General features: G+C 44.6%; 1 protein-coding gene across 1 annotated transcript in view; it reads right to left on the bottom strand.

The window, feature by feature from the left end:
• Positions 1–398: 398 nt before the first annotated feature.
• ABRAXAS2 (abraxas 2, BRISC complex subunit) overlaps positions 399–26884 on the bottom strand; it is a 260260-nt gene continuing 233774 nt past the window's right edge. Inside the window, exon 9 of the mRNA XM_086923005.1 lies at positions 399–1859. Coding sequence (XP_086779131.1) covers positions 1399–1859 — 461 coding nt within the window. The 3' untranslated portion in view covers positions 399–1398. The remainder of the gene's footprint in view (positions 1860–26884) is intronic.

Raw genomic sequence — 26884 nt, 5'->3', positions numbered from 1 at the left:
GGAGGTGGTTAAAGCAGGCTAATCAATCACGATTACTAAATTCTTATGGCATGGGGGGTGAGGGGGAAGGGGTCATCCTGCTGTCCTTGGGGCAACAATCCATGTACTGTTACAACATAGACAAGCCATGAAAATAATGTTGATACAGAAATCAGGTAAAGGAAGTAACCGGGCTTCGGCGAGAACAGAAAGCAACAATCTGACATCACAAATTAAGTAGACTGGCACCACTCATGAAAGGTCTCTGGGCTGCAGGTACAGGCAGTAAAAAGGCATGAAGAAATTGAGAAAACGTTCTACACGGACTGTGTTTCAGACCCTGTACCCTACCAACCTCAGTTAAAATGTTCATAACATTGTTTACAATTTCCTCGAATTAATACACTGCATAAAATGTGTTTGATGGAGTCATAGAAATTGTATTTAATAGGTAAATTATAAATAATTAGATCTTTCATATGAACAAGTTAGTTACTCTGTAACACTAGGTTTCTGTGGGTGATTGTCTTTGGGGATTTCCAATGTCATCCTGGGAGGTAGAATTTAGAATGTGGAAATCCACAGAGACCCTCAATAGAAATAAAGCTATTTCATATCTAAATCCAGTCTCTTATTTTCACCTGTGGCAGCATAGCTGCATGTTCACCAGGCCTCCCATCAACCCTTGCTCTTTCCCTTGTTAAACCAGGAGACGGATTGTGCTTGAGCAAACAAAATGAGAACATGGTGTGTAAAGGCATCTAGAGTGTAAGAGACTGGAAGCAGAGGGAAGCATCAGAGGGCCAGGTGACATGCAGATATAAAGGAGAGTAAGACAGTGGACTGAAGGAATTATTCCTCTCTATATTGCCCTTCAAATAGTTAACTTAATTTTCTCTGGCAACGCAAAATTTGTCTCTCGTTACAAAACAGCTACGCAAGCTGCAAGTGATTTACTTCCCTTTTCGACTGTGGCTTCAAGGCATGATCAAAGTGCAAGACGCACGCCTGTTTCAAGGACAGTGCTTAGAGCAGACGCTCAATGCAGGGGCTTCCTCCCCATCATAGGGCTGGCATCTCACTTTTCTTACTGGCTTAAAACAACTTATGGCAACAAAATCTACCCAGTTCTGAAACAAGTCTATTTTCACAAGATGTCCAGAAAACCACACTGGCATTAGTATACAACCTGATTATCCTACAGACTTCATTACAAAACTCGCAAAATGCAAGCGAGCCGTGGGCACCACTTGGGTGCGACAATCCATATGGCAGCATGGCCACACAGAAAGGCTTTATTTTTATGCTCATTTTCCCCACCACGTCCAGAACTTGCGAAATCCTCTTCATGAGACGGTGGTACAGAAAAAGCTTATAGCTACCACGGCTGATGGAGGTGCCAATGCAAAAAGCTTTAGCTCAAATCGGGGCAGCTGAAGTATTTGTGTCCCCATCCGGCTGCACATCAGGTCGAGAATCTTGAGGCGGAGAGACTTCTCCATCAGAGCCCTCAGCAGGAGAGTCCTCATTATCGCCACTCCCAAGTTCTTCAAGAGTTTCCTCTGTAGCTCTTTGGGGTTGGTGTACAATTGCCTCCTTTGAGGAATATTTAAAACCTGTGCTGATGGGATTATGGCTTGAGGATCCCACTGCCTGAGGTCGTGGCATGTAAGGGTTATTTGAAGTGTGTGCAAGGCCCACTAGGCTGTCCTGGCTGCTCACATCCAAATCGGAGTACGGAGGGGGAAGGTCAGAGAACCCAGGCTGCTCCAAAGTGCACTCCTCACTAGTAGAACGATAGCAAGATCCTTCCAGCAACACCAATGCAGGCTCCATGTCTTTTGCAGGGACAGGTTGATTTAAAATGGCTTGCTGCCGTCCTAATAAAGAACAGATTAGAATATTAGAAGAAATGTCAATTTGTTACATGTAGTACGGCAAGATTTATCACTTTATAGGAGACAAAACTTGAAGGTACTGCTGCAATCAAACGAGATACTGATAAGAATTAACCTCCAGATCACGATTTGATAAAAACATTTTTCAGAGGTATTTTGAATATTTTCCGAAAGAAAATCAGCAGGATTGTTGTTGCAGTGCTTAAATAAAAATATTACAGAGCTAAGTTTATCACACCTTCAAACTGTTTTGACATTTTATCAATTTGAGAATTTAGCAGTCTACGGTTATTTTGTGCAGTTGACTCTTCCTCTGTTGTAAGGTAATGGGCAATCCAATGATTTGATTATTGCTTACCAATCTGAACTGAAGATGGTGTCAAGATGAACATGTTGCAACTATGGCATACAGCTTTTTGATAAAGCATCTAACCGAATTTGTTTCTATGTGCAAAAATATGCAGTACTTATTAACAGGATCTAAACACAGTGCAGGCATACAGCTGTGCGATGACTCAGGTGAAATGGTCAGGCAAAGACAGAAGCGCACAAGGTATATGATGGGGTGCTAGTATTAAAATAGAGTATGCTATCTGTACAGGTACTGGATGGAGTATCTGTAAGCTTCCTGTGCAGGTACGGGATGAAGTATCTTAGGTGTGTATTTAATGAGAATAAGAATTACATACAGCGTATATATTGGGTGTGTAGGTATTGGACTTGAAATGTTAGATTTGTTTTTACTGAATGGATACTACTGGAAATTGCAAGTGAAGTGAGCATGTTGTGTATTACGCTTAATGTTCAATACTGGGTTTATGCATCTTAGGAGTGGGTATTGAATACATTATTGCTAGAAATCTGAATAATGGTAGGTGTTTGGGCAATATATAGATTATTCCACAAATGTACTGGATGGAGTGTTTAAAATAGAATATATAATGTTTGCAGGTAGTGGAAAGACTGTTGGTTATTCAGGCACTGGAAACAGTGCACCAGATGTGCGATTATCTTATACAGCAATGCTCCCCAAACTGTTCAGCACTACCACCCACTTTAGAATTACTAACTTTTGTGACTCCCATCTTTACTGGACATGAAGCAGGACGATTTTTGAATGTAACTAAAGCCTTGCATGGTACAGCATTTACAGTCAGTATATTTTCCATTGAATTAAAATTTGCACAGCCATATAGTTTTACTGATCCAATTAGTTGGTACACAAATGATAATGTGTGGAAATCGGGGTTCTGTGAAAATGTATCATGGTTGCATTACCAAGTAAAGTGTCTTGATTTGTTTTGATTTTATTAAAATCTTTGTTTCCAGCACTCTTCAGTATTACAAAAAATATACTTAATTTTTGCTTTCCTAACCGCAGAATGCGTGGAGTTCATTTACAGGTTTTTACATTTTGTTGTATGGTGTAAAATAAATAAAGGCAAACATCTTACAGCCTTTCCTTTCACACTCGTTCTTCTCCTGTAAGATTGCCACACAACCCATTTTAAAAACACCTCTCACTTTGCAAGCAGAGAAAAAAAAAAATAAACACCAATCCCCAGGCCTTGCTGCCTTTGTTTCTACCTGTCTGGATTTGCCTGCTGCCAGCCTACTTCTTGCGGAACCCGCTCCGCGGGTCCCGCTGCGTGAGGAGTGTTGACTGCAGCGCCTTGAAGGGGACACCGAGGGAGGTACTTGCACGGGGCTGCGAGCGAGTGCGTGAGCTCCTTGGGACTGCATTTCCCAGGAGCACCCGCCAGCCCTGATCAGCTACACCTGGGCCGCTCTCCCCGACCCCTCCTACCCTTCCACCGAGCCCTTATCTGCTCTCGCTGAGTCTGCGAGTGGGACGCCTTGCTGCCTTTGTTTCTACCTGTCTGGATTTGCCTGCTGCCAGCCTACTTCTTGCGGAACCCGCTCCGCGGGTCCCGCTGCGTGAGGAGTGTTGACTGCAGCGCCTTGAAGGGGACACCGAGGGAGGTACTTGCACGGGGCTGCGAGCGAGTGCGTGAGCTCCTTGGGACTGCATTTCCCAGGAGCACCCGCCAGCCCTGATCAGCTACACCTGGGCCGCTCTCCCCGACCCCTCCTACCCTTCCACCGAGCCCTTATCATCTGCTCTCGCTGAGTCTGCGAGTGGGACGCCTTGCTGCCTTTGTTTCTACCTGTCTGGATTTGCCTGCTGCCAGCCTACTTCTTGCGGAACCCGCTCCGCGGGTCCCGCTGCGTGAGGAGTGTTGACTGCAGCGCCTTGAAGGGGACACCGAGGGAGGTACTTGCACGGGGCTGCGAGCGAGTGCGTGAGCTCCTTGGGACTGCATTTCCCAGGAGCACCCGCCAGCCCTGATCAGCTACACCTGGGCCGCTCTCCCCGACCCCTCCTACCCCTTCCACCTATTGTGTTCACACTCCTTATTAAGACACTAGTACTCCCGCAGCGCGGGAGAGCGCGCGGGAGAAGCCCGGGAGAAGGGCGGGACCGTCTGTGGCCGTCCGGGGCCGAAGGAGGCCGGGCTGGGCCACCCTCCTTATCAGTGACTTTTAACATCTCCTCCAGTAAGTGGCTTAGAAAAGGTGGATTTGATTATTGATTAACATGGCAACGTCCACATCAACAAACTCTGTAAATAGCCATCTAATAACTCCTCCTGCAGAGTCTGGTCCACTGACAATTGGTCCCTTAGATAAATTTTTCTTTAATCGTTCACTGGTAATAGATAAAGAGTTGACCTTGGCAGAGAAGCGCGCAGAGCGTAGGCTATCAATCGAAATACTCAAGAATTCAACTGATAAGTTTTCAAATCTAGCTTACCCCACCCTGGTAACTCCTCTGTCATCAGTGAACCTGCCAGTTGCAAATGAACATTTTGAGGTTCAGGCCCAAAAACCAAACAAGGATGTTGTGACAGAATTAAATAATCCTTGTGGTGGTAAAATCCTACCAGCACCGCTCACTGACTCTGGTGCTCAGGTTACATTGGCCCAACCCAAAATTGGGTCCAAACGGAAACGACCAGCATCTGTAAGAAAATGTAAAAGGGTGGTCAAACCCCCTCAAAAACTCAGGAAGTTACATAAACTCGTGAACACAGGAGAGGTAGTTACTAACGAAACTCAAAGTACAGAAAGTGTTACACCTACTAATCTTGTCTCCTTGAACAGCCAGGACGGAGATGATAATCCTTGTATCGACTCCTCTGTACCATGTAAAGATAAGGTGCAATCACTTGTAAATGTTCTCCCTGATCTGGAAAAATTGTTTAGATCACTACTCACCCCTATTGAGGATAGAATTGCCAAGCTTGTAGACAGGCTAAACCACTTTGAACAGACAACATTAGACAATTTCTATTCTACAAAATCACTGATTAAAGCGAATAGGGTGGAAGTAAGCACAAATTCTAAGGTCCTAAACAACCCTGTTATTCAGGATAAGGGAAGAAACCCCCGAAATAGCTCTCCTTTACCTCCCAAACAGAGCAAACCTACAGCTAAAGCCATTGTAAAATCCTCTGATAGAACTGAGAGAGCAAACGTTTGTCCTGATTTACCTCAGTCGACCATAATACACCCTACACAGCCCACAATTCCCCCGACACAAAATCCACCAATCGCAATCAGTGCTGAGGCTACAGTGCGTCACCAAGCGGGAATAGTACCAACAACCGCAAATGTAATTAATAGCACGCAGATAGCTCAGAATATTTCGGTAGGAGGGAATAGGGCTAATGCAGGTCTGTTGGTAGGTAAAACTTCAGTACCGTCCCTAATAAATAACAAACAGGCGCCGAAGCCTGTCCCCCAATATGTCCCCCAAGTTCCCAAATCTATCCCACCGCCCCTGGCAAAGCCACCCCACAGAAAACCACCAATTAATCTCACCCCAGACTCCTTTCCCTACGTAGCAGTTCTTATAAATGTACCACCATTACCCCCAGGACAGAGAGAAACTTTCCAGATGCTCAAAAACAAGATCATGCACTGGCTAAAGGAAAACCGTCCTCTGCCTGGCGACATCGACGGGCTAATCATAGGGGTAAGGAGAATAGATTGGATGGGATATACATCGAAAACCTTGGGTGGGGATTGCATAGTGGTTAATTTTCAAGACCCAAGGGTGGCGGGATGGATAACAAGGCAGGGATGGGGAACAAACAAGGGAGGTATCGGAATTGTAGACCTTACCTTTTTTTACCCCCGACCCACTAGTGTAACGACTAGTTTACTCAATGAACCCCTTATCCCCCCTACTGTATCATGGCCAGTCAATCCCTTACCACCTCCTCCTGTTGGTCATAACCATACCACATACACATATTACAACTCTCATGTAGGATGGCAGGAGCGGGGATGGGGATATTGACAAACCAGTACAGACAGTATAGGAGGGAATATTAACAAGCCAAAAGGGCAATGTGATGTTCAAGGTAATACAATTGTTACAAACCTATTGGACAATAACATCGAGACGGGGGGTTTGGTTGAAGCAGGTGGTCTTAGACTGGGAACCCTAAATACAAAAGCCAAGATAACATACCTAGCTATAGCCAATACGACAGTCGATCCAATAGATGACCTAGAAAGGCAGACTAATTCTATTGAAAGCCCTATGTTAGCCCAAGTGTTTCCATTGACCAACACTCGAGATAGGCCAGATGCTAGCATTGGTATGCTTTTATCTTGGAATGTTGCTGGGTTGGCCAGTAAATTGGATTCCCAATCCTGGGTGGACTTTATAAGTGGGTATGACATCTGCTGCTTCCAAGAAACCTGGGCTTGTGATCCCCTTTTCTGTTTTGGTTATTTGAACTATTGTATACCAGCGTCAAAAGGGGGAAGAGGGCGGCCCAAGGGAGGCTTAACTGTTTGGGTTAGACAGGACCTGCAGATCAACATCAAAATGTTGGACCTGGGAAATTGTGATTTGCAAGTATTAAGAATCTCCGTAGCAAAGGGTCAACCAATAGATTTGTATAATGTCTACGTGAGAGGTAACAACGTAACCAATTTACCCACCATTGAACTGTTGTCTACTGCCATAGAGACCAAGTCCCAGGAAAGTGTAACAATAATTGTAGGGGACCTAAACAGGACTTTTGAACCTCTAGACTGTACAAATTACCTTTTGGAGAGCGAAGAGGACAATCTCTGGGGAGTACCACCTCTATCCCTACAACCTGTAAAGAGATGGACAAAAGAGATCTTATCATTGAATGGAATTTGTATGGAACATGGTTTAAGAGCACTGAACGGGAGGACACCTGGGGACAAGGAGGGCAGCTACACTTTTGACAATGGCATCAACAGGAGCCGAATCGACTACATTTTGTGCAGCCTCCAACTGTGGAAAGGGGTTGTTGATATGACAGTTAGGCCCCGGGTTGAAAGTGACCACAACCCCCTCTGTGTGTCTCATAGGTGGTGGAATTCTGGTGCGGGTAACCCTCTAGTGATATACGATGAAACCCCTGTTATGAGTAATGATGAACGCAGGTTAAAATGGCCCAAGGTACTGGCAAATGAGGCCACTATGACTTACATCAATAATGCTGTTGATTGTGCAATTTCCGCGATGGAAGCAGCGGTTCCAGTGGTTCCAGGGGATAGTGGTATCACCGAAATCCACAATAAGCTATTCTCCCTCCTGAGACCATGCTTCTTCATTAAAAAAAGGAAAGGGAAGAAATCTAAAGAAGTGGGAAGGTGGTTCGATAGTCACTGTAGATCAGCACGATTAGCCCTGGGACAAGCCATAAGGAATAGGGACCGCGCCGCTGTGATAAAGAATAGGGAACTGTACAAAAAGGCCATCTATCGTGCCAAAAAGAATTGGGATGAAGGTCATTGGGCCGAACTAAAAGAGGCCTCTGATAGTAAAGACTCCAGGGCATTCTGGAAAATCATCAAGTGGGGTAGTGGAGCTGGTCCTGCTAAGCCAGACAATAATGTAGCAGAGGAAGCTTGGGTTGATTATTTCAGACCTCAGTACGCGGAAGTTAACCATCCTGTGGCAGCTGATAGTATAACACCGGTTTATGCAACCGACGATCTGTTCTCCCTTAGAGAAGCGGAAATTGCCATTGGTTCTGCGAAATGTGGGAGGGCGCCAGGTCCAGATGGCATTCCACCTGATATTTTTAAACACGACATGACCAGATGGGCGAGATATACCCTCCTTGTAGCGAATGCCCTAGCTAAGGGGGAAGTGGTCCCAGCCCTCTGGAAAGGCGCAACCATTATCCCCATCCACAAGAAGGGAGATCGTTCACTGCCCGCAAACTATAGGCCCATAAGCTTAATAGCCACCATACAGAAAGTAGTTGGGAGAATGGTAACAAACCAGCTTATGGATTGGGTTGAAGACAACAACGCCCTTTCTCCATACCAAGCGGGATTCAGGCGAGCAACCAGTACCATCGATCAGGTCTTCCGCTTCACCATATTACGGTGGAAGACCGTTGTACTGGGAAGGGGCTGCCTGTACGTCGCGTTCGTCGACCTGCGGGCGGCGTTCGACCTAGTCCCCCGGTTTAAGTTATGGTTGGTTTTGCAAAAGTTGGGGATTCCTGCTGATCTGCTAACATTAATCATGCGATTGCACGAATCCAACTTTGCTAGAGTCCAGTGGGGTGGAAGTGGGGAGACAACAGCGGACTTCCCAGTGGAAAGGGGTGTTCGACAAGGCTGTTCCATGGCCCCTTTACTTTTCTCGTTATTTATTAACGGAATCGTCGAGAGGATGTTGGGGGCTAGTGTTGACGCCCCATCGTTAGCGGACACCAGGGTTCCGATCCTGATGTTCGCTGACGACACTCTTATTTTGTCTAAGACCCCCATGGGGCTGCAACGTGCATTAAACATTTTTGATGCTTTTTGCACAGAGCATGGGCTAGAGGTAAATGTGGGAAAAACAAAACTAATGGCTTTTTCCTCCGGACGTAGGAATCACCCCAAGGTAACCTTAAACAGCAGTAGGTTAGACATTGTCACAGAATTTACGTACCTGGGTGTACAGATCGCAGAGGGCATTGGCTGGACGCATCATGTGGATAAAGTGGTCTTAAAGCACCAGCAGCTTTCTGGTGCTTTAAGGGGGGAACACCGCAAATCCAAAACAAAACCTATAAAACCCGCATTAATAGTGTATGATGCGAAGGTTTTGGGTGCCACACTATATGGCGCAGAGCTATGGGCCTGGGATAGTCTAGCGGCTCTCCAGACTTCAGAGAACAAGTTTATGCGAGGGATTACAGGACTCCCACAGAGTACCCCCCTAACCCCACTGTTTCTGGAGCTAGGTAGACGCACCATTGTAGATAGAGCCCGATTGCGCCCAGTTCTTTACTGGAGACGCCTCTGGACGACTCCAGAAATAAGACAATATGCAGAGGGTTTTCAATGGATAATTAAGGAAGATACCTTCCATAAGATAAAATGGCTAAAACATCTGAAGTCCATGTTAGTAAATTTAGGGTTTTCAAATCTTTGGAATAACCCTGAGGGAGAAATCTTCCCCAGCAAAGAAGCCCTTAAAGAACAATACTGGGATTGGGTGGGTGGTAAGATGCTGAATGACACCAGGGCCGACTCTATGTCTGGTCGCTTCCTGGAGATAAAAATTCTTCCTGTCCTGGAAAATTACTGGGACAACATCACGGTACCAATGGACAGGAAACTTGTATTTCAGTTAAGATCAGGATCTATCCCCCTCAAGAAACTGACATCCGGCTGGCACAGACCCACCAATAACTTATGTCCAGCATGCGAAAATGCAGAGGAGAGCATAGGCCATTTTCTTTTCGTATGTCATGCTTACGCAAATCCGAGGAGAAAATGGCTCTCGCCGGTATGTAAAAACTTGGGGACACGAGACAGCGCAGTGGCTCTAAGAATCCTACGTACAACAACTCAGGATTCGATAGTCATAGGGGTAGCTAAATACCTGGGTTGGGCATGGGCAATTAGACGACGGTCCCTGGGGGGAAGTAGGTAACCAGGTATTCCTTTCAACAATGATTAATGTAATATTATCTGCCATAAATGGTTTTTATATGTAAATGTTGTATGAGCTGTACTCCATGTTTAATGACTTTTTACTCTGTAATAATGTATTATTGTATAACTGTTTTGATTTTATGTGCTTTTATGAGAATTGTCTCGAATAAAGCTTATACAAACAAAAAAAAAAACAGCAATTTGTCAGAAGACATAGCCTAACATTTTATCTATGTCTTTGAAGCATGGCCAATGTGACAAGAGCATCTGAACCAATCAAACACTCACACCCAGTCAACCGATCTGGATTTGATCTATCACCGTTCTTTAGCCCACTCTGCCACCCCAGTTCAGACATGGCCATATGCAAATCAATCTGACCCTGTGCCTCATGGGAACAGTCCAGCCCGAACTGCCAAGCAATGCCTTCCCTGGACCGGAAACATATATATCTGTTTGAAGAATTATTTTTCTCAGAATTAATGGAATAGCAGTCTAGGACCACTTGTATCCTATACCTATATCCTATACCGACCAATACCCAGGTCCTTTGGCTTTACTGGGTCACCCCATTGTTTCATAATGGTATTTCTGAGCAGGGATTCCTGCGAGGGTAGGGTGTACGTTTGTGTCTTTGTGAATGGGATACCGTTTTTTGAATTACATTGGATCTCATATGTTGTGAGTTATTTGAATCTAATTTATCCCTTGTTTTCCTTTTTCTATTTCTCCACACTTGAGCACTGACCTTTCACCTACCACTTCCCCTCTGATAACCATGTGATATAGCATTAAAAAATATTATACATGATTGATTAAACTAAAGTTCTCAATCAGTACCGTTTTTTGCTGTGTCATTTAAAGTAATGTAGTTATTAACAGTACCGTGCCTTTTTGTTTTTGAGATATATATATATATATATATATATATATATATATATATATATATCTGTTTGAAGAATTGTTTTTCTCAGAATTAATGGAAAAGCAGTCTAGGACCACTTGTATCATGGGAACAGTCCAGCCCGACCTGCCAAGCCATGCCTTCCCTGGACCGGAAAAGAGCTTCCTAGGACCGGTTTCGGGAATTACAGCCGTCTTCAGCCAGGCTTGCTTGAATCCAATGGCAAAGTGAGCAAGGGACACACGTCGGAGCATACCCTGCCAACTTATGGCGAACAAAGCTGTACAAAAGGGGGTGGTGATGGACGGAGCATTTGAACCAATCAAACACTCACACCCAGTCAACAGATCTGGGTTTAATCCATCACATTCTTTAGCCCACTCTGCCACCCCAGTTCAGACATGGCCATATGCAAATCAGTCTGACCCTGTGCCTCATGGGAACAATCCAGCCCGAACTGCCAAGCCATGCCTTCCCTGGACCAGAAACAAGGTTCCTAGGACAGGTTTCTGGCATTACAGCCGTCTTCAGACAGGCTTGCTTGAATCTAGAAACCGGTCCTAGGATGCTTGATTCCGGTCCAGGGAAGACATGGCTTGGCAGTTCGGGCTGGACTGTTCCCATGAGGCACAGGGTCAAGACTGATTTGCATATGGCCATGTCTGAACTGGGGTGGTCTGGTGAGCAAAATAACGATGGATTAAACCAAGATCTGTGACTGGGGGTGTTTTGCCATTTTGCAACATTCCGCCCATCAATTCTTGTTTTTGCAATGCGACAAGATAAGCAGAGACTTTAAATGCATCTTTATTTCTTGCTCAGACTTTACCGACCAACCAAAAATCAGCTTGCGATCCATACTTTGAGACACTCTGTTCTACAGTATTAATGAGAAATTAATAGATGCAATATTTTTAGTTATGCAAGCACTGAAAATGTTTCCGTTGTGTTGGTAATAAAACAAGTATAGGACTATTTGATAGAGTATGATAGATTTATGGTTGTTCTAAAACACTAGATGCTTAGAAACGGTGCAGGGTACGTTAGACATGTAGACAATTGAAAAGAGTATGTTAATTACTTAGATTTAAGTATAACAGAAATAAAATATTAGGTGTTCAGCGACTGATAACAGTTTTTGGAAAACCAAAAGTGTTGCTTAGTAGTTTGGTTATCTGTTGAAGATTACATTAGGTGTGTGTATTAAAATACAGTATGTTAGGAGTGCACATTTTCAAATAAGCATACCGGATATGCTGGTGTAGTTTATAGTCTGACAACACTGGATGCTGCAGGTTAAGTATGTATATTAAATAGATTATGATTGCTCTGCGCCCACTGGATATAATGGGTTAGGGGTATAGGTACTAGGATGGAGTATGTTTGGTGTAGATTAGGTGTGTGGGCATTGAGATACAGCATTGCTTGTGGAGTCTGCAGGCAATGGAAAGTGTATTTTAGAGTATGCTAGATGTGTGTGTATTGGGGGACAAAACTTCAGTGTTTGGGTGTTGGAATTGTGTGTATGTTTTAAGACTGTGTATTAGAGGTTATGGACACAATACCTTAGGAGTGAGGGTGTTGGAATATAGTTCTCAAGAAGCACAAAGAGCTATGCCACTCTGCCCTTAACATTCTAGCCAGCCTTTTGATTTTTTCACAAATTAACTTAGCAATCAGGGTCCATTTAGAATAATTCACTTATTTGCTAATGTTCACTAGCAGAGCACAAGGTTTTGGTGAGCAAGGGGTGCACCAAAGTGTACTCCCATCTCTTTTTGAGGGTGGCGACTCTCATATCAGATACAGTAAATTATGTTTCAGGCACATAGGCCTTTTTACAAGTACCCCTGGTGGCTTGGCAGCTCACAGTCTATATACTTTAAATCTAACCTGACTGTGGCGGTCGCCACAAACCAAAAGTGGTGAGGCAGGTGGAAGGAGCGCAGGGTTTGGGACTGGGGTGCAGCCTCCTGCGTTGCACCTTGGTGTTCTTCCTGGTTCCAGCAGACACTGGGACAACATCACAGACTCCCAGTGCAATCCCCACAATCATTCTATGAGAGCAGAGCAAAGATTGGCCTGAGCAGGCTGGTCTGACTCTCCGCTCAGGCACAGGGTGTCTGCTGTTTCACTGACCCGGCTGTGAATACAGCAAGGTTGGAGAAACCCAAGTGGGCATGTGTATTTGGTTGGCCTAAGACAGCTGTCCAAACACACATGCTCACTTAGAAGTGCACCAACCAGTCCTCCTTCCCATTCCCATGGCCTGGCCCACCCCACACAAGCTGCTCAGAGCCAGCAGGTGAAAAATAAAATGGAATAAAGCATTATATATCAACTGCTGGCTCCGAGTCAGTGGGGAGGAGCGGCCCCTGCTTATAAAACTAAGTTTTGCTTTTTCTCTCTCTAGCACCATTGCATTTATAAACTTTGCTATGCGATGCTCTTTACCTATACATTTGTTGTAGCTGCAAATTATGCCTTCTCTACTACCTTTTATATTATATATCCTTTACCCCCTTACTACCACTGAATATTGTCTACTATTATAGTCATGCTTACAATTTTTTGAAGAGGGATCCAACATCCTTCTTGGATTATTTCTGAACGACAGAAAAAAAAACGTGAGCTTGACATTTTATTTACAAAAGGCACATGGCTTGGCCATTTCTCCTGTTGCTATGAGGTTGCTGCACTAAGTGTGTAGCCGCATACATTTAACTCCATTTGCTCTATTCGGAACCACCCTACCCTTTGTTGCAATTGCATCCTCAGACTAGAAAGTCATTTTAAGTGCTTTTCAGACAGCCCCTTTAGATTTTTTTTCTTTTGAGGGTCCAGTGCTGTGTGGAGTGCACCTGAACATGGATGCTTACTTTCTCTAGGCACGAATACGTTGGGGCAAAACCACCTACACTCATTTACAAATGTAAACCTGATAGGTGATATACAAGAGAGATAGCTTGTTTAGTTGGCTAGAGCTCTTTCTGAGGTTGATAGACTGTGGAGTGTGCATTATCTTACTTGATGTAAAACCTAGTTGTGGTGGTGTTTGTGTGCAATAGTACCCTATGCCAAACTGAATAACATTTAAAGGTGACGGATGACAATGGTTATTGCCAAATCACTGAGGTCCATTGCTGGATAATAGATCTCAAATCTCCAAAGCCCCCAACGTTTTAGCCCATCTGCATTCTTTAGAAATCTGCTTTGAGACATACCTTTGAGTAGAGATACAACTGAAGAAACTGAACCACATTTGATTTCACATACCACCAAAAGAGGCCTCTCTTTCACACTATCTGGTGATAGAATTATGCAAGTTTGCAAGTCTTAATATTAATCCCAGTGATTTTATGGATGTCGTTTTACTACTTCCATGAAAAATACAAATCCTTAAAAAATATGAAGCTCAGAAACTACTAAAACTACAAAGCCGACAAGGCACCTCTTTTTTGCTATTATTGCTAATTTCCTCCTAGATCTCAAGCCATTAACATTCCAGGATACTACCTGGATTTTATTAATATCATTCATGTTTGTCTCTCCATATCCTACCCCTATTGCACATTCCATTCGAGCACTCCTGTTTGGCCAACGTATGCTGATAGAGTGTTTGAAGGGCCTTAAGCTGATTATCAGTTACCGAAATGAGGAACATTTTTCTCTTTTTCTTCCATGCGTTCACCACCCAATGTGCCCCTTCTAGCACAACCTCTGGGGAACCCCCATTCCTGTCCCGAGGCGATAAATCCACCCTTCGCAACCTCCTACCCCCGAAGAGAGATTCAAATGTGCACTAAACAAAAAATGAAAAACAAACCCAATATCGGGCTGACAACTTCTATGGGAACTTAAATTGAACTTGAAAACTGCTAGACTGCCACAACTACACATCATTACATGCTGGGGCTAGATGTTATAGCTGAGGCTGAGGCTCCCTCGATCTGGGCTAAAAGGGAGTCCAACTCCTATGGGTTGCTGATATTATGCATTTTATTTTTCCACATAACCCTCAGCATAGCCGGTATCTTCCTCTGAACCGGAGCCCTTTTACTCCTCAGGTCGTTCATCCTGGAACCTAACTCCCATTGTCTCTGCGCAGTTCTCTTCCCTACGTCAGATCTCACATGGTAGTTAAAGTCCTCGAAATTCAGAGATCTCTCCTTCAATGCGCGCCCCAGAACCAGCTCTTTAACCGCAATTGTAAGGAAATGTATCCGAATTTTCCTGGGGGTCTTCCTACTGGGATTCAATTCGAACGGATCTCTATGCACTCTTTGAATTTCATTAGGGAGATCTATATTTGGCCTATCTTGCAGTATTCCTTCTCTTAGTAGTTTGGAGATAAAGGCCTTTATATCCCCTTTCTCTGCACCTTCAGGAACATTGAGAACCCTCAAATTGGTACGCCTATCTTGAGTTTCAAGGCGTTCCAAGTCATCTTGTAATGCTTTATTTTGGGATTTCAAGATCTCCAAGTCCGGTTATTTTGAGAGACTCCGGCTGATAAGATTTCACCTTACTTTCAAGGGCTTCAGTACGGTGTACGATGCAGTCTAGCTTCTCTTCCAACAAAACACATTTTTCCTGAAACCCTCTTTGGTTTACCTCTAAAATCTCCAATTTCTTGAGACTATCCTGCCTCATATTCAATATGATGTTTTCGAGCTGATTTTTCGACTTCTCCTCACCTCCAGTGCCAGCCTCAAGCTGGCCCAGGCTCCCCACCATGGGTGTCTCAGCAATGTCCTGGGATTGTCTTGGGCTAATTCCATGTTAGCATTCACCTGCCAGGCTATCTAATGGAGTAAAACGATTGCTAAGAGGGACTGCCACTGAGCCCTCCGACCCCAAGCAAGCCTGTACCAGGCTTCCTCCACCACCTCCCCTCTGTGCGGGTACTATGCCCCTGGTCTGCTCCATAATCTTAAAATAGGAGTGAAGCTAGGGGGAAGGTTTTGGAAGTAAGTGCACCTCTTTAGACCCACACTGCCTTGGCCTCCCCACAACCTTCCCCGCTTTCCTGGTTGGTGAGAATGTAACCCCTCATGAGCCACCTGCTCCTTTGCTCTCAATCCCTTGACTTTCTTCTTCGGATCAGATCTGCAGTTGATACCGGTTCCTGACTTTCGGGGTTCATGGTGCAATGGCTGGAATATCTCCTTCACCAGCACCATTACCTTTACCACTCATTACTTGAATATTTGAAACAATATCCGTTCCTAGCCCCTCCACGAGGCCCTTAGAGGTAAAGAGTACCTGTGCTGAAGAGACCTTTTACATCAGTGTCTGCTGTGTCTGTAGTGGTTGCACACTATTGCCACCCCCTTTCTCTCTCAATTCCTTCTGGGGGCAGGAGACAGAATTCTCCACTGACCTGAAGCCATTAAAGAGCTCCCGCACCTCTGGTATTTCCCCACAGTGCTGCTGTTTCTGCACAGTACTGGCTCTGCCTCCCCCGACTTGGAAACAGGCAAACACCGCAGCACCCCGTGGCCGCCTCCAAAGGACTGACGCCTTGCCCCAGAGGTACTGACTCTGTCCCGCACCTGGTCCCATCCGCGAACCGCCAAGCACACATAACAGCAAGGATAACTCCCAAATCGTCACTTCAAAAACACCTAAAAATTGCCCAGCCTACTTCCACATGCCGTCCGGCCCGATCAGGTAAGAATTAAACTAGGTCAGCCCGCATCTCTCTCTTCGCAAGCTCGCACAACTGGCGTTATCCCGCCATGTTCCCCGAAACCTCTAGGAGGTAATTAGCAATGGTAGCAAAATATCTTAAGTATAGTGGGGCACACATTATAATGCTTCAGGAAACCCATTTGGAACGTAAGGAGTGCGATGCCTCTTTTAGGAAATTACACTGGGTTCAGGACATAGTGTGCTCTGATCAGGGAGGATCCACTAAGGGGGGTGGCCCTAGTTATCAGGAATAACTGAGATAAGACTACTAAATTCTGAATCCGACATTTCTGGTAGATGCTTGGTGGGTAGCATAGGGATACAGGGAAAGCCGCTAGCATGGGCTACATATTATGGTCCAAATTGCGACTCCCCAGATGCACTAATAAAATTAGAAGCGTGTTTGTTGGAAACCACGGCGCTGATCATACTTGTAGACGTTAATAAAGTTCTGTGTAAGGAGATGGATGGGGCTTCTAAAGAAAAATACGTTACCTTCCCCAAACCATTCGCCTGCCTAATAAATATGACTGAATTTAATTTGGTAGGTTCCTGGCGTAAGAGGGCCGGGATAGGTAGGGGTTTTACCTTTTACAGCAAAAAATATGGCCATCATTCTCGTATTTATTATTTCTTGGTGGACCAGGAGCTGTAAAGTGGCGGGGGGGGGCTATAACGCATGCCCCTGCAGACCTCTCAGATCACTCGCCAGTGGTCCTATCCCTAAATTGTCGGCAGTTGATGGGGGAAAAGAAGGTCGACCCTAGATAGGACCATTTTGTTAGAGGAGAGGGTAGTATCAGATTTGGCGGATAGAACAGCGGACTTCTATTTTAATAAAGATTCTACCAGTTTACAAATTTCCTGGGATGCATTTAAAGTATATATACGGGCGGTGATTGGTTCCATCATGGCAGGCAAGAGACGTGCCCAGCAGCAGAAGGATAAAGAAGCAATCACAGAATTCAAGATCAAAGAGCACGAACTTCAGAAGGCCTCACTGGAGGCAAATGCTAGGGTATCAGCACTCTGGAGAGAACTGGAAGATTTGTTGGCGGAATATGAAGCTCACTTAGAAAGAATAATACAGGAGAGATGGAAGGTTAGTAAAATCCAGCACTTCTTGTATGGGAAAAGTGCAGTTCATTACTGGCATGGAAGGCTAAGACAGATAGACTTAGGAACTCAATTTCGAATCGGACTAACCCAGAGACTGGAGTATCTTTAAATACTAATGCAGAAATTAGAGGGGAAGCTTGGAGATATATGTGTAGTTTATATAAAGCGGATATACAACCAAGAAAAGATTGTATAGAGGCCTAGTTAAGGGGGATAGAACTCCCGCAATTAACGAGTGAGCAGAAGTGGGTCTTAGAGGCAGAGATTACAGAGGAAGAAATCAAGGCACAATGTAAGAAAATGACCATTGGGAAAGCGGCTGGGTCAGATGGCCTTTCGGTAGAGCTATATACCCAAATCATTTATGAACTTATTTATGAAAAGCCCAAATTTCTGGAAACAGACAAAGTGGAAGACACACTAACCAAATTCAATAAATCCCTTATCGAGGCAATAGACAAGTTGGCCCCACTGAAATTGCACATACAATTCCCCATAAATAAACAGGAGAAATGGTACACAGAGGCACTGAGAACTGAGAAGCAAGGATGTAGAAGGCTAGAAAAAAAATGGAGGAAGACACATTTAGAAGAGGATAGGAAAGCACACTATGAAGCACAATCAAAATACTATAAAAACATCAAAAAGGCCCACAAGAACAGTCTTGCCTAGCAACTGGTAGAGGCAGGAAACTCCTCGAAGGAATTATACAAAATACTGGAAGCATTCGTCAAACCCACAGCCTGTGTTAGCCCAGATGACTTCTCATTGTCATTGTGAAACGAGATATCTGTTTCTTGAGAGTAAAATAAACACAATCTATGAGAAAATTCTGAAAGCTACCAGCTCTAACTGTGGTACCCCCATCCCCTTCATACCTACAAAAAAGAAAGCGTCCTTATTAACCTTCCCACCAGTCACTGACATAGATCTTCCCTTCCTTACTAGCCATATAAAATCAGGCTCCCCCAATGATCTCGTACCAGCCAAAATGATGGCCCCCCTGAGCTCCCTTTTACGACCCCAAATCCAAACAATAATAAACCACTCCCTCAGAGAAGGACATGTACCAGCAGAATGGAAAAAAGCAGTGGTCAATCCCATCCGAAAGAACACTACACTTCCTTGGACGGACCTTTCCAACCTCAGACCCATCTCCCTTCTACCCTATCTCAGTAAACTCACCGAGAAGCATGTGAACACTCACCTGTCGAAATACATCGAGGCAGCGGAGGGCCTGGACCTCTCTCAATCTGGTTTCAGGCCCAATCACAGCACAGAATCAGCCCTCCTCTCAGTGACCGATAACATCAGGATGTCACTGGATAGAGGGGGCTCAGTGATTCTGGTGCTGTTAGATCTGTCCGCTGCCTTCGACACGGTGTCACATGAACTTCTTCTCGGCCGACAGAGATGTGGGTATAGGAGGAGCGGCTATGTCATGGTTGCAAAGCTTTCTCTCGGGTCGTACACAAGGTGTTAAACTGGGCTCCCATTCTTCAATCTTAACGGAGCTCACTAAGGGAGTGCCACAGGGCTCATGCCTAAGCCCCACGCTCTTCAACATGTATGTGGCCCCCCCTAGCAAACATTATAAGATCATATGGGTTCACCCCGGTGTCATACGCCGATGACACCCAGCTTTTGTTTCCTTTCCAAACCCTCACACCCGCAATCCAAACATCTTTTGCGGATGGAATGAGAGCAGTGGCACATTGGATGGCACAGAACTACCTCCAATGCAACGTGACCAAAACAGAGGTCATGCTGTTTGGAGGGGCAACTCTTATGTGGTCCCCAGATTGGTGGCCCTTAGAGCTGGGTCCTGTCCCAAGCCCCAAACGAACAGTTAAAAATCTTGGCATTAAACTGGATCAGGCACTCCTACTTAAGGAACACACCACTCAAGTGACAGGTGCTTGCTTCCATGTGGTGGGGCTGCTTCGACGCGTCTTCCCTTTCCTGCCAGACAACCACAGGAAAACACTCATTCAGACTCTAATAATAAGCAAAATGGACTACTGTAATGGCCTATACATATCGGCAAATGAGGAACAACTGAATAAATTACAAGTAGTCCAAAACACGGCAGCAAGACTAGCTCTTAATGCCCCCTCCAGAACTCCCTCCCGTCCCCTTTTACACCAACTTCACTGGCTGCCAGTAAAGCAGCGTGTTAAATTTAAAATATGCTGTATGATACATAGATGCCTGTTCGGTACTGGCCCCAAATATCTAAAGGAAAAATTTGTTCCATACACCACCGGACGCATTCTGCGCTCCAGCAACCATCAACTGTTACAGGTCCCAAAAGTCAGAAGAGCCAGACAGGGTGGTCGAGCTCTATCATACAAAGGACCTGTCCTTTGGAACTCCCTGCCCCCTGCGCTGAAACAGATCACCAGCCTTGAATCTTTCAGAAAAAATCTAAAAACATCTCTCTTCACACTGCCTTAGGCTAACTCTCCTTACTTACAGCTAAAAGTTAATAGTGACTATACAGTGGAAGCACAAGCGCAGAGATATCCATTCGGGAATAGAATCAGGCGCTCTACAAGCACATAAATAAATAAAATAAATAAACTAATTCCATTCCTAAAAGATGTATTCAATGCAATATATATGCAGAGTGGGAGTGCACCTCTATCTTAGTCAGAGGCAAAGTGGTCTTAGTTTTGAAACCAAATAAAGATCTAACAAGAGCAAATTCACACAGACTAATATTGCTCTTGAACACAGATTACAACATTTTCTCAGGGAAAATAGCGTTGAGAGTAGCGCAGGTTATCAAGGGCAGTGTACATCCAGATCAGAGAGGCTTTATTCCAAGTAGGCAGTTGAATGAGCTTACATACTTGATGATTGTAGCAATTGATATGGCAGAGACCCAGAAATTACCTCTAACTGTAGTTGCTGTAGATGCAGCAAAGGCTTTTGACCAGGTGCACTGGGTATATCTATGGGAAACCCTTAAAAGCTTTGGATTTCCACATATAGTGAGGGCTGTACAGAATGTCTATCGCCTCCCTAAAGCCAGGGTGGTGGTCAATGGAGAGCTTTCTGACTGGTTCCATATTACTAGGGGTAAGAGGCAGGGATGCCCCCTATCTCCACTTCTGCGTAACCTGTACATTTGGGCCCTTCGCACAGCAGATTAGATCAGATCCCACAATAATTTCCTTCAAGACATCTGGGTTTCTGGTAAAAATTAGAACTGTATGCGGATGACCTGACCCTGTATACCACCAACACGCAGGCTGAGATCCCTATCTTGGATAGAGCGCAGAATTTTGGCAAGGTGTTAGGTTATAAGGTTAATGTAGATATGACTGAAGTGATGGCTTGGAATCATGCCAATAGTAGTAGGGGGGCAAGAACTCTATCTTAACACAGAAGCTTGGAGAAATTTCTGGAGTAAACAAAGTGAGTCAGGAGGTAGGGAGACTGCTAGTTAGATGAGTCAATTTACCATTAAACATATATGGCATAGTTAATCTTATTAAGATGATCATCCTTCCAAAAAGAACTTTTCTTTTTAACTCTAAACCTTTGACATTTCGGAGGGAGGACATAGCTAAACTGCAGGGAAAAATAGGTAGCTTCATCTGGGCATCAACATGACCTAGGACAGCATCGAAGAAACAGAGGAGAAGGCTGAAGGTGGGCAGATTGGCCCTCCCGGATCTGTTTAAATATTGTTATGCTTTCCACTTTAAGAACTTTCACATGTTACCAGACAAACCAGATGGCTCATCAATGGGGAGACTCTTTGAGGCTTTGCTTTGGGATCAAAGTCAGGGGCAGCGCCACTTTTTGTTTAAGTATGGGGATCCAAGGTTTAAGATTTTGAAAATGGCGCTAAAAACTTGGATTGATTTTCGAAAGAGGATTGGGGTACCAGATTACTTATCTTTGGCACCGATTTGGGATTGCCTAGGCACCCCCGACTGTTTGTCTGCTACTGGGCAGATCTCAAAATTGGGCCTAGTCTAGTAGGTCCTGAGTAATGGTACTAAGGGACAACTGACGAGGTTCAATTACTACCAGCTACGCTCCTGGTGGGCCAACCAAGAGTGGGTTGAGGAGGAAGATGATATATGGTTAGAAAAGGCAATGAGAATTGGTCCATTAAAAAAGGAAGTTTCAATATGGTACTGGGCCTTTCTGGAGGGAGAAGATAACAGGTTAATGGATATATCTCATCTGTAGGAAGAGGGATATGGGGAAGGAGATTTAATGCAAGTATGGCAATCCTCCTCCATTCTACATGCAGTGGTGAAACCCGCTTCACTTAAGAGAAACCACCGGTTTACAACACATAGGGTGTATTGGTTGCCGGCTAGGCTCTCAAGAGTGACTGGGAAGGATTATGCATGTCCCAAGTATGAGCTTCCTTTGGCAGATGAAGTACATATGTTCATGCAGTGCCCAAAGATCATAGCCTTTTGGATGTTGGTGTGAAACTTAATAGAGGAAGTGACTGGTCAACCAGAGGTAGGCCCTCGACTTCTATTCCTTGGGCTATGTTCAGAAGCAGGTCTATGAGTAAATCATGCCCTAACAAAATTTGTTTTGGATGTGATCTTATTGGCGGGGCGGGAGATTTGCAGACTATGGAAATCCGATAACTCCCCTCTCGCTGTTGACTGTTTTAGAAGAATTAAGTTCACGAGTCAGACTGATATTGCTTGTGAAGCCAGAAGTTTGGAGAAGGTTTGGGCACCGTATGCAGCTTGGAGACAACAGCTAAGAGGGTCCAATGATCAAGCCTATATGCTGGCGGTCCTGCCTCCCCTCCGTTTCTTTCTTAATACGAAAGGGAGATGAATGTAAACAGCAGCATTTTTTGCAGGGACATGCTTATAAGCCCTCTCTGAGGGGTAAGAGCTGTACCAGCAAGAAAGCTGGCGGAATCTGGACAATATAATACATTTTTTATTTTTTTTATTTTAAAGGCACCTCTGTGAAAAATGGAAGCTCATGTCTTTCATGCCAAGGACACATTTGTATGCAAAATAAGCTAGCTTGTTGATCATCACTCAACCCTCTCCTACGAGGCAGTAAATTGGATTTCACACCTTGTTGAATTCTTGTGGTTAGTGGAATTTATCAGCAAGATTATCAGATTAGAAATCAGTAATCAGATTAGCTCTGGATGTCACAACTTTAATTGTATTAGATCTCTGTGCTGCATTTCATGCAGTCCACCATCCTGTGTTGATCAATAGGCTTTGTGCCATAGAAGCGATCTCTTATGCCTCAAGATGGATTGCATCCCTTTTGTCTGCTTATTTTTAAGAGGGTGATTGATTCCTTTCTATTCTGATTTTGGATCGCTTACATGTGAAGAGAGAGCTTCATGGATTGTCCTAGTACAATGCATACATGGTACCTCTGAAGAATTTGGTCACAAATTCTGGCATAATGATATACGTCTATGATGATAATAGCCAGCTGCTTGTTAGACTAGCTTGCCAACATTTAGTTAAGCTCAGACAAAACTAAGGTTTTCATGTTTGGTGGGGCTCCTTCTGTTTCGCTATCTGACTTGAAGTCTACTCAGCTTGGCTCTGCTCCAAAGCCAGCCGAAACTTTTTAAATCAGATGAACAGATCACTCTTGCCTGGATTGCGGGGAAAATTTGCATTTTGGCAGTTCCAATTACCTTCTGAATAGGGTGTAGATGATTTTGAGTTCTGCAACCAGCTTGTTGCTTGGCCTATGTAAATCAGAACATTTATCCAATCAGCTTGCCAGATGCATTGGTGTACCCAAGATAGTTTTGTTTAAAACATTTACCCTCATTCATCATTTCATCATTCAGCACAAAAAAAGTGGCTTAAGGTAAACTTAGGCACCATCTTCCCTCACATATTCTACCTTTGTGTAACTCACACTGCTGGTTATCCCTCAGATCAACAGAGTACTTGGGTGGTAATACATTCTCGAATTTAGTAGCTTCTAACAGCAAGAAGCTTTCTGTTAAACTTTGCTCAATAGATAATCTCACTTTCCATAAGTAACTCAAATCATCTTTTCACATGCTGATTGGTTTTATTCCCGCACAAGGACACAGTGAGGAGACTGTGCATTATATCATTTTCAATCATTCAGTCAATCATCCAGGTAAGATCTGAATCCATTCTTTGTTAATGTGACCACCCAGAGCCTCCATAACATTGGTAAAAAGTCAGGGTGCTGAGGGGAGTTTGAGTGAAGGAAATCTATATTGATAAGCGGCATGCAGAGCACAATAGAGGAAGAACTGCACTGAGGGGACCATTAAGAACATGAAAGCAGGTATGTCACAGAAAACGTGTTCACCCATTTCTGATTCAGTACTCTGAGCCAGAGTGCATCATAGACAGCTGTTCGTGGAAGCGAAGATGATAGGATCAATTTACAATTTGTGTGCCACTTGAGAGAACATGGATTAGTAGTCTGTGCTCATTTTGAAAAGAGTGCCCACTTTTATTATTCCAAGTCTGAGGAATATTTGTATTGCCAAATTCTCAGATTGGGATCAATAAGGTGAAGGAGATAATGTTTTTTTGGGTTGGGAGCCAAATTTCGACTTCACTAAATGAGTACTGAAGGGACTTGAAAAATGCATTTAACTTTTAAATTTAAGAGTGCAATAATATTGTGACAATCACTGCATTCTTGTAAGGCTTCATTAAAGTGCGCAAGTGGGGGGGATAAATAGGACCAGTAAGTTTGAGTTGATATTTAGTTTTTTTTTGCATTAGAGGAGATCAAAGAAGAATTTTGGGTATGTACTTTCTTTAATGTCCATTTATTTATAAAGTTTTGGCAAAATAAAATCTTCTCTAGACCTCCTATTCCAAGAAATATGGTACGTTTAAGCTGAGCTCATCTAAATGCAGAGAAGGCGATGATTCAGGCAAGTAAACATTACAGTAGACTTAGAGACAATTATTACGATAAAAATAGCTCCAGTACAGCACTAGCATCTGAAAGCTGCATGTCAAACGTGATGGTCAGAAACTGCATTTGGAATGTGGTCATAGCACCACAGACATACACCTATGAGCCATGTTAGTCTGATCACAGGAAGCATACAGTATCTCATATGCTAGGTTCCTCTTATCTGCTAATTTTCCTACAAGACAGTCTTTATTTTATTCTTCGCTATATAAGTCCTTGCTAGGTAATGCATATGCTACTAACCAGTATGCATCTGTTCTTGGCATGTAGGGCTGCTGACATTCATATCTGTGCATAGATCGCCGCCTAGTGTTGGGTCCGGATGATTGCACATTGTTGTCCTGGAAGAGTCTTCGAAGTATCACGAGATAGGTGGCTCCTCCCCTGGACTACAATGCGCATGGGCATCGCCTCCATCCCCAGATTGTTTTTAGCCATTGGCAGAGATGGAGTGAAGTATGTGAATGATGCCCATGCTAAGAGCATATAAATATATGTAAATGAATGCTGCAGCTGCTACAGGCGCCGGGGAGGAGGGCGGGCGATATGAATGTCAGCAGCCCTACATGCCAAGAACAGATGCATACTGGTAAGTAGCATTTGCAGTTCGAGGCATGTGGGCTGCTGAATTCATATCTGTGCATAGAATACATAGCAGTCCCTCCATTAGCGGCGGCCGCCCGTGCCAGCTGCAGCCGTCTGAAAAAGCGTTTTGAGAACAGCCTGGCCAACAGCTGCCTGTTGTTTAGAGTGCACATCTACACAGTAATGCTTTGTGAAAGTATGTGTGGTTGACCATGTAGCTGCTCTACAAATATCTTCTAAGGGAATGTTACCTAGGAAAGCCATAGAGGGCCCCAACTTTCTAGTGGAGTGGGCTCTTGGTGGAATTGTGAGAGTGCGTTTAGCTTTAGCGTAACAGATCTGAATGCATTTCACTATCCACCTAGCGATCCCAGCTTTGGAGATAGCGTTTCCCTTGTGGTGTGTGGCAAAAGCAACGAAAAGCGGCTTTGTTTTGCGAAAATCCTTTGTCCTGTCTACATAGTACATCAAGGCTCTCTTAACGTCAAGGGTGTGGAGCATCCGCTCCGCCAGCGTCTCTGGGTTCTGGAAAAACACTGGCAACTCAATTGTCTGGTTTATATGGAATTGAGATACCACCTTGGGTAAGAATTTAGGGTTAGTGCGGAGCACAACCCTGTTAGCGTGTACCCGGAAGAAAGGTTCTTGGATGGTGAGCGCCTGCAGCTCGCTAACCCTCCGCAGCGATGTGATTGCTACTAAGAAAGCAACCTTCCAAGTTAGGAACTGAAGCTCACAAGAGTGCAGTGGCTCGAAGGGAGGACCCATCAGTCTGGTAAGAACCACATTGAGGTTCCATTATGGAGCTGGTGGTGTCCTTGGTGGAATGACCCTCTTGAGTCCTTCCAAAAAAGCCTTGATCGCAGGGACCTTAAAGAGCGACAGATGTTGCCTATTCTGGAGGTATGCTGCCATAGCAGACAGGTGAATGCGGATGGAAGAGTACGCCAAATTGCATTGATACAGGTGGAACAGGTAACAAATGATGTTTTGAATGGAAGCATCTAGCGGGTCAATATTGTGGTTAACACAGTAGATGACAAACCTCTTCCATTAAGCCGCATAGCAAGCTCTAGTAGTGGGCTTCCTTGCCTCTCGAATGATGTCCATGCAATCGGGAGGAAGATTGAGGTAGCCAAACTCTAGGACTTCAGGAGCCAGATCGCCAGGTTGAGCTGTTGCGGATCTGGGTGCTGAATGTCGCCATGGCTCTGCGTCAGAAGGCTGGGGGTGAGATGAAGCCTTTGATGCGGTACCACGGAGAGTTCCAGAAACGTGGTGTACCATGGTTGGCGAGCCCATGTTGGAGCAACCAGGATGAGAGTCATCGAGTGCTGCCTGAGTTTGCGTGCCACCAGCGGTATCAGAGGTGCTGGGGGAAAAGCGTACGCAAATCTGCCTGACCAGTTCATCCACATCGCATTGCCCTGTGATTGCGGGTGTGGGAACCTGGCGGCGAAGCTTTGGCATTTTGCGTTCTCTTTCGTGGCGAACATGTCTATCTCTGGATGACCCCACTTTTGGAAGTACGGTTGGAGTACTGATGGATGTATCTCCCACTCGTGCATTTGATGGCTGTGCCTGCTGAGCAGATCCGCCATCTGATTGTCCTTGCCCGGGAGATGCTCTGCCATGAGGAAGATGTTCCTCTGAATGGCCCACTTCCACATGCTCTGAGCCAGATGAGACAGCTGTGGAGAGTGTGTGCCTCCCTGCTTCTGGATGTAGTACATGGCCGTCATGTTGTCCGTCCGGATCA

Source organism: Lissotriton vulgaris, chromosome 5, assembly GCF_964263255.1.
Source record: "Lissotriton vulgaris chromosome 5, aLisVul1.2, whole genome shotgun sequence".
Classification (NCBI taxonomy): Eukaryota; Metazoa; Chordata; class Amphibia; order Caudata; family Salamandridae; genus Lissotriton; species Lissotriton vulgaris.
This window is presented reverse-complemented; position numbering and strand designations above follow the sequence as displayed.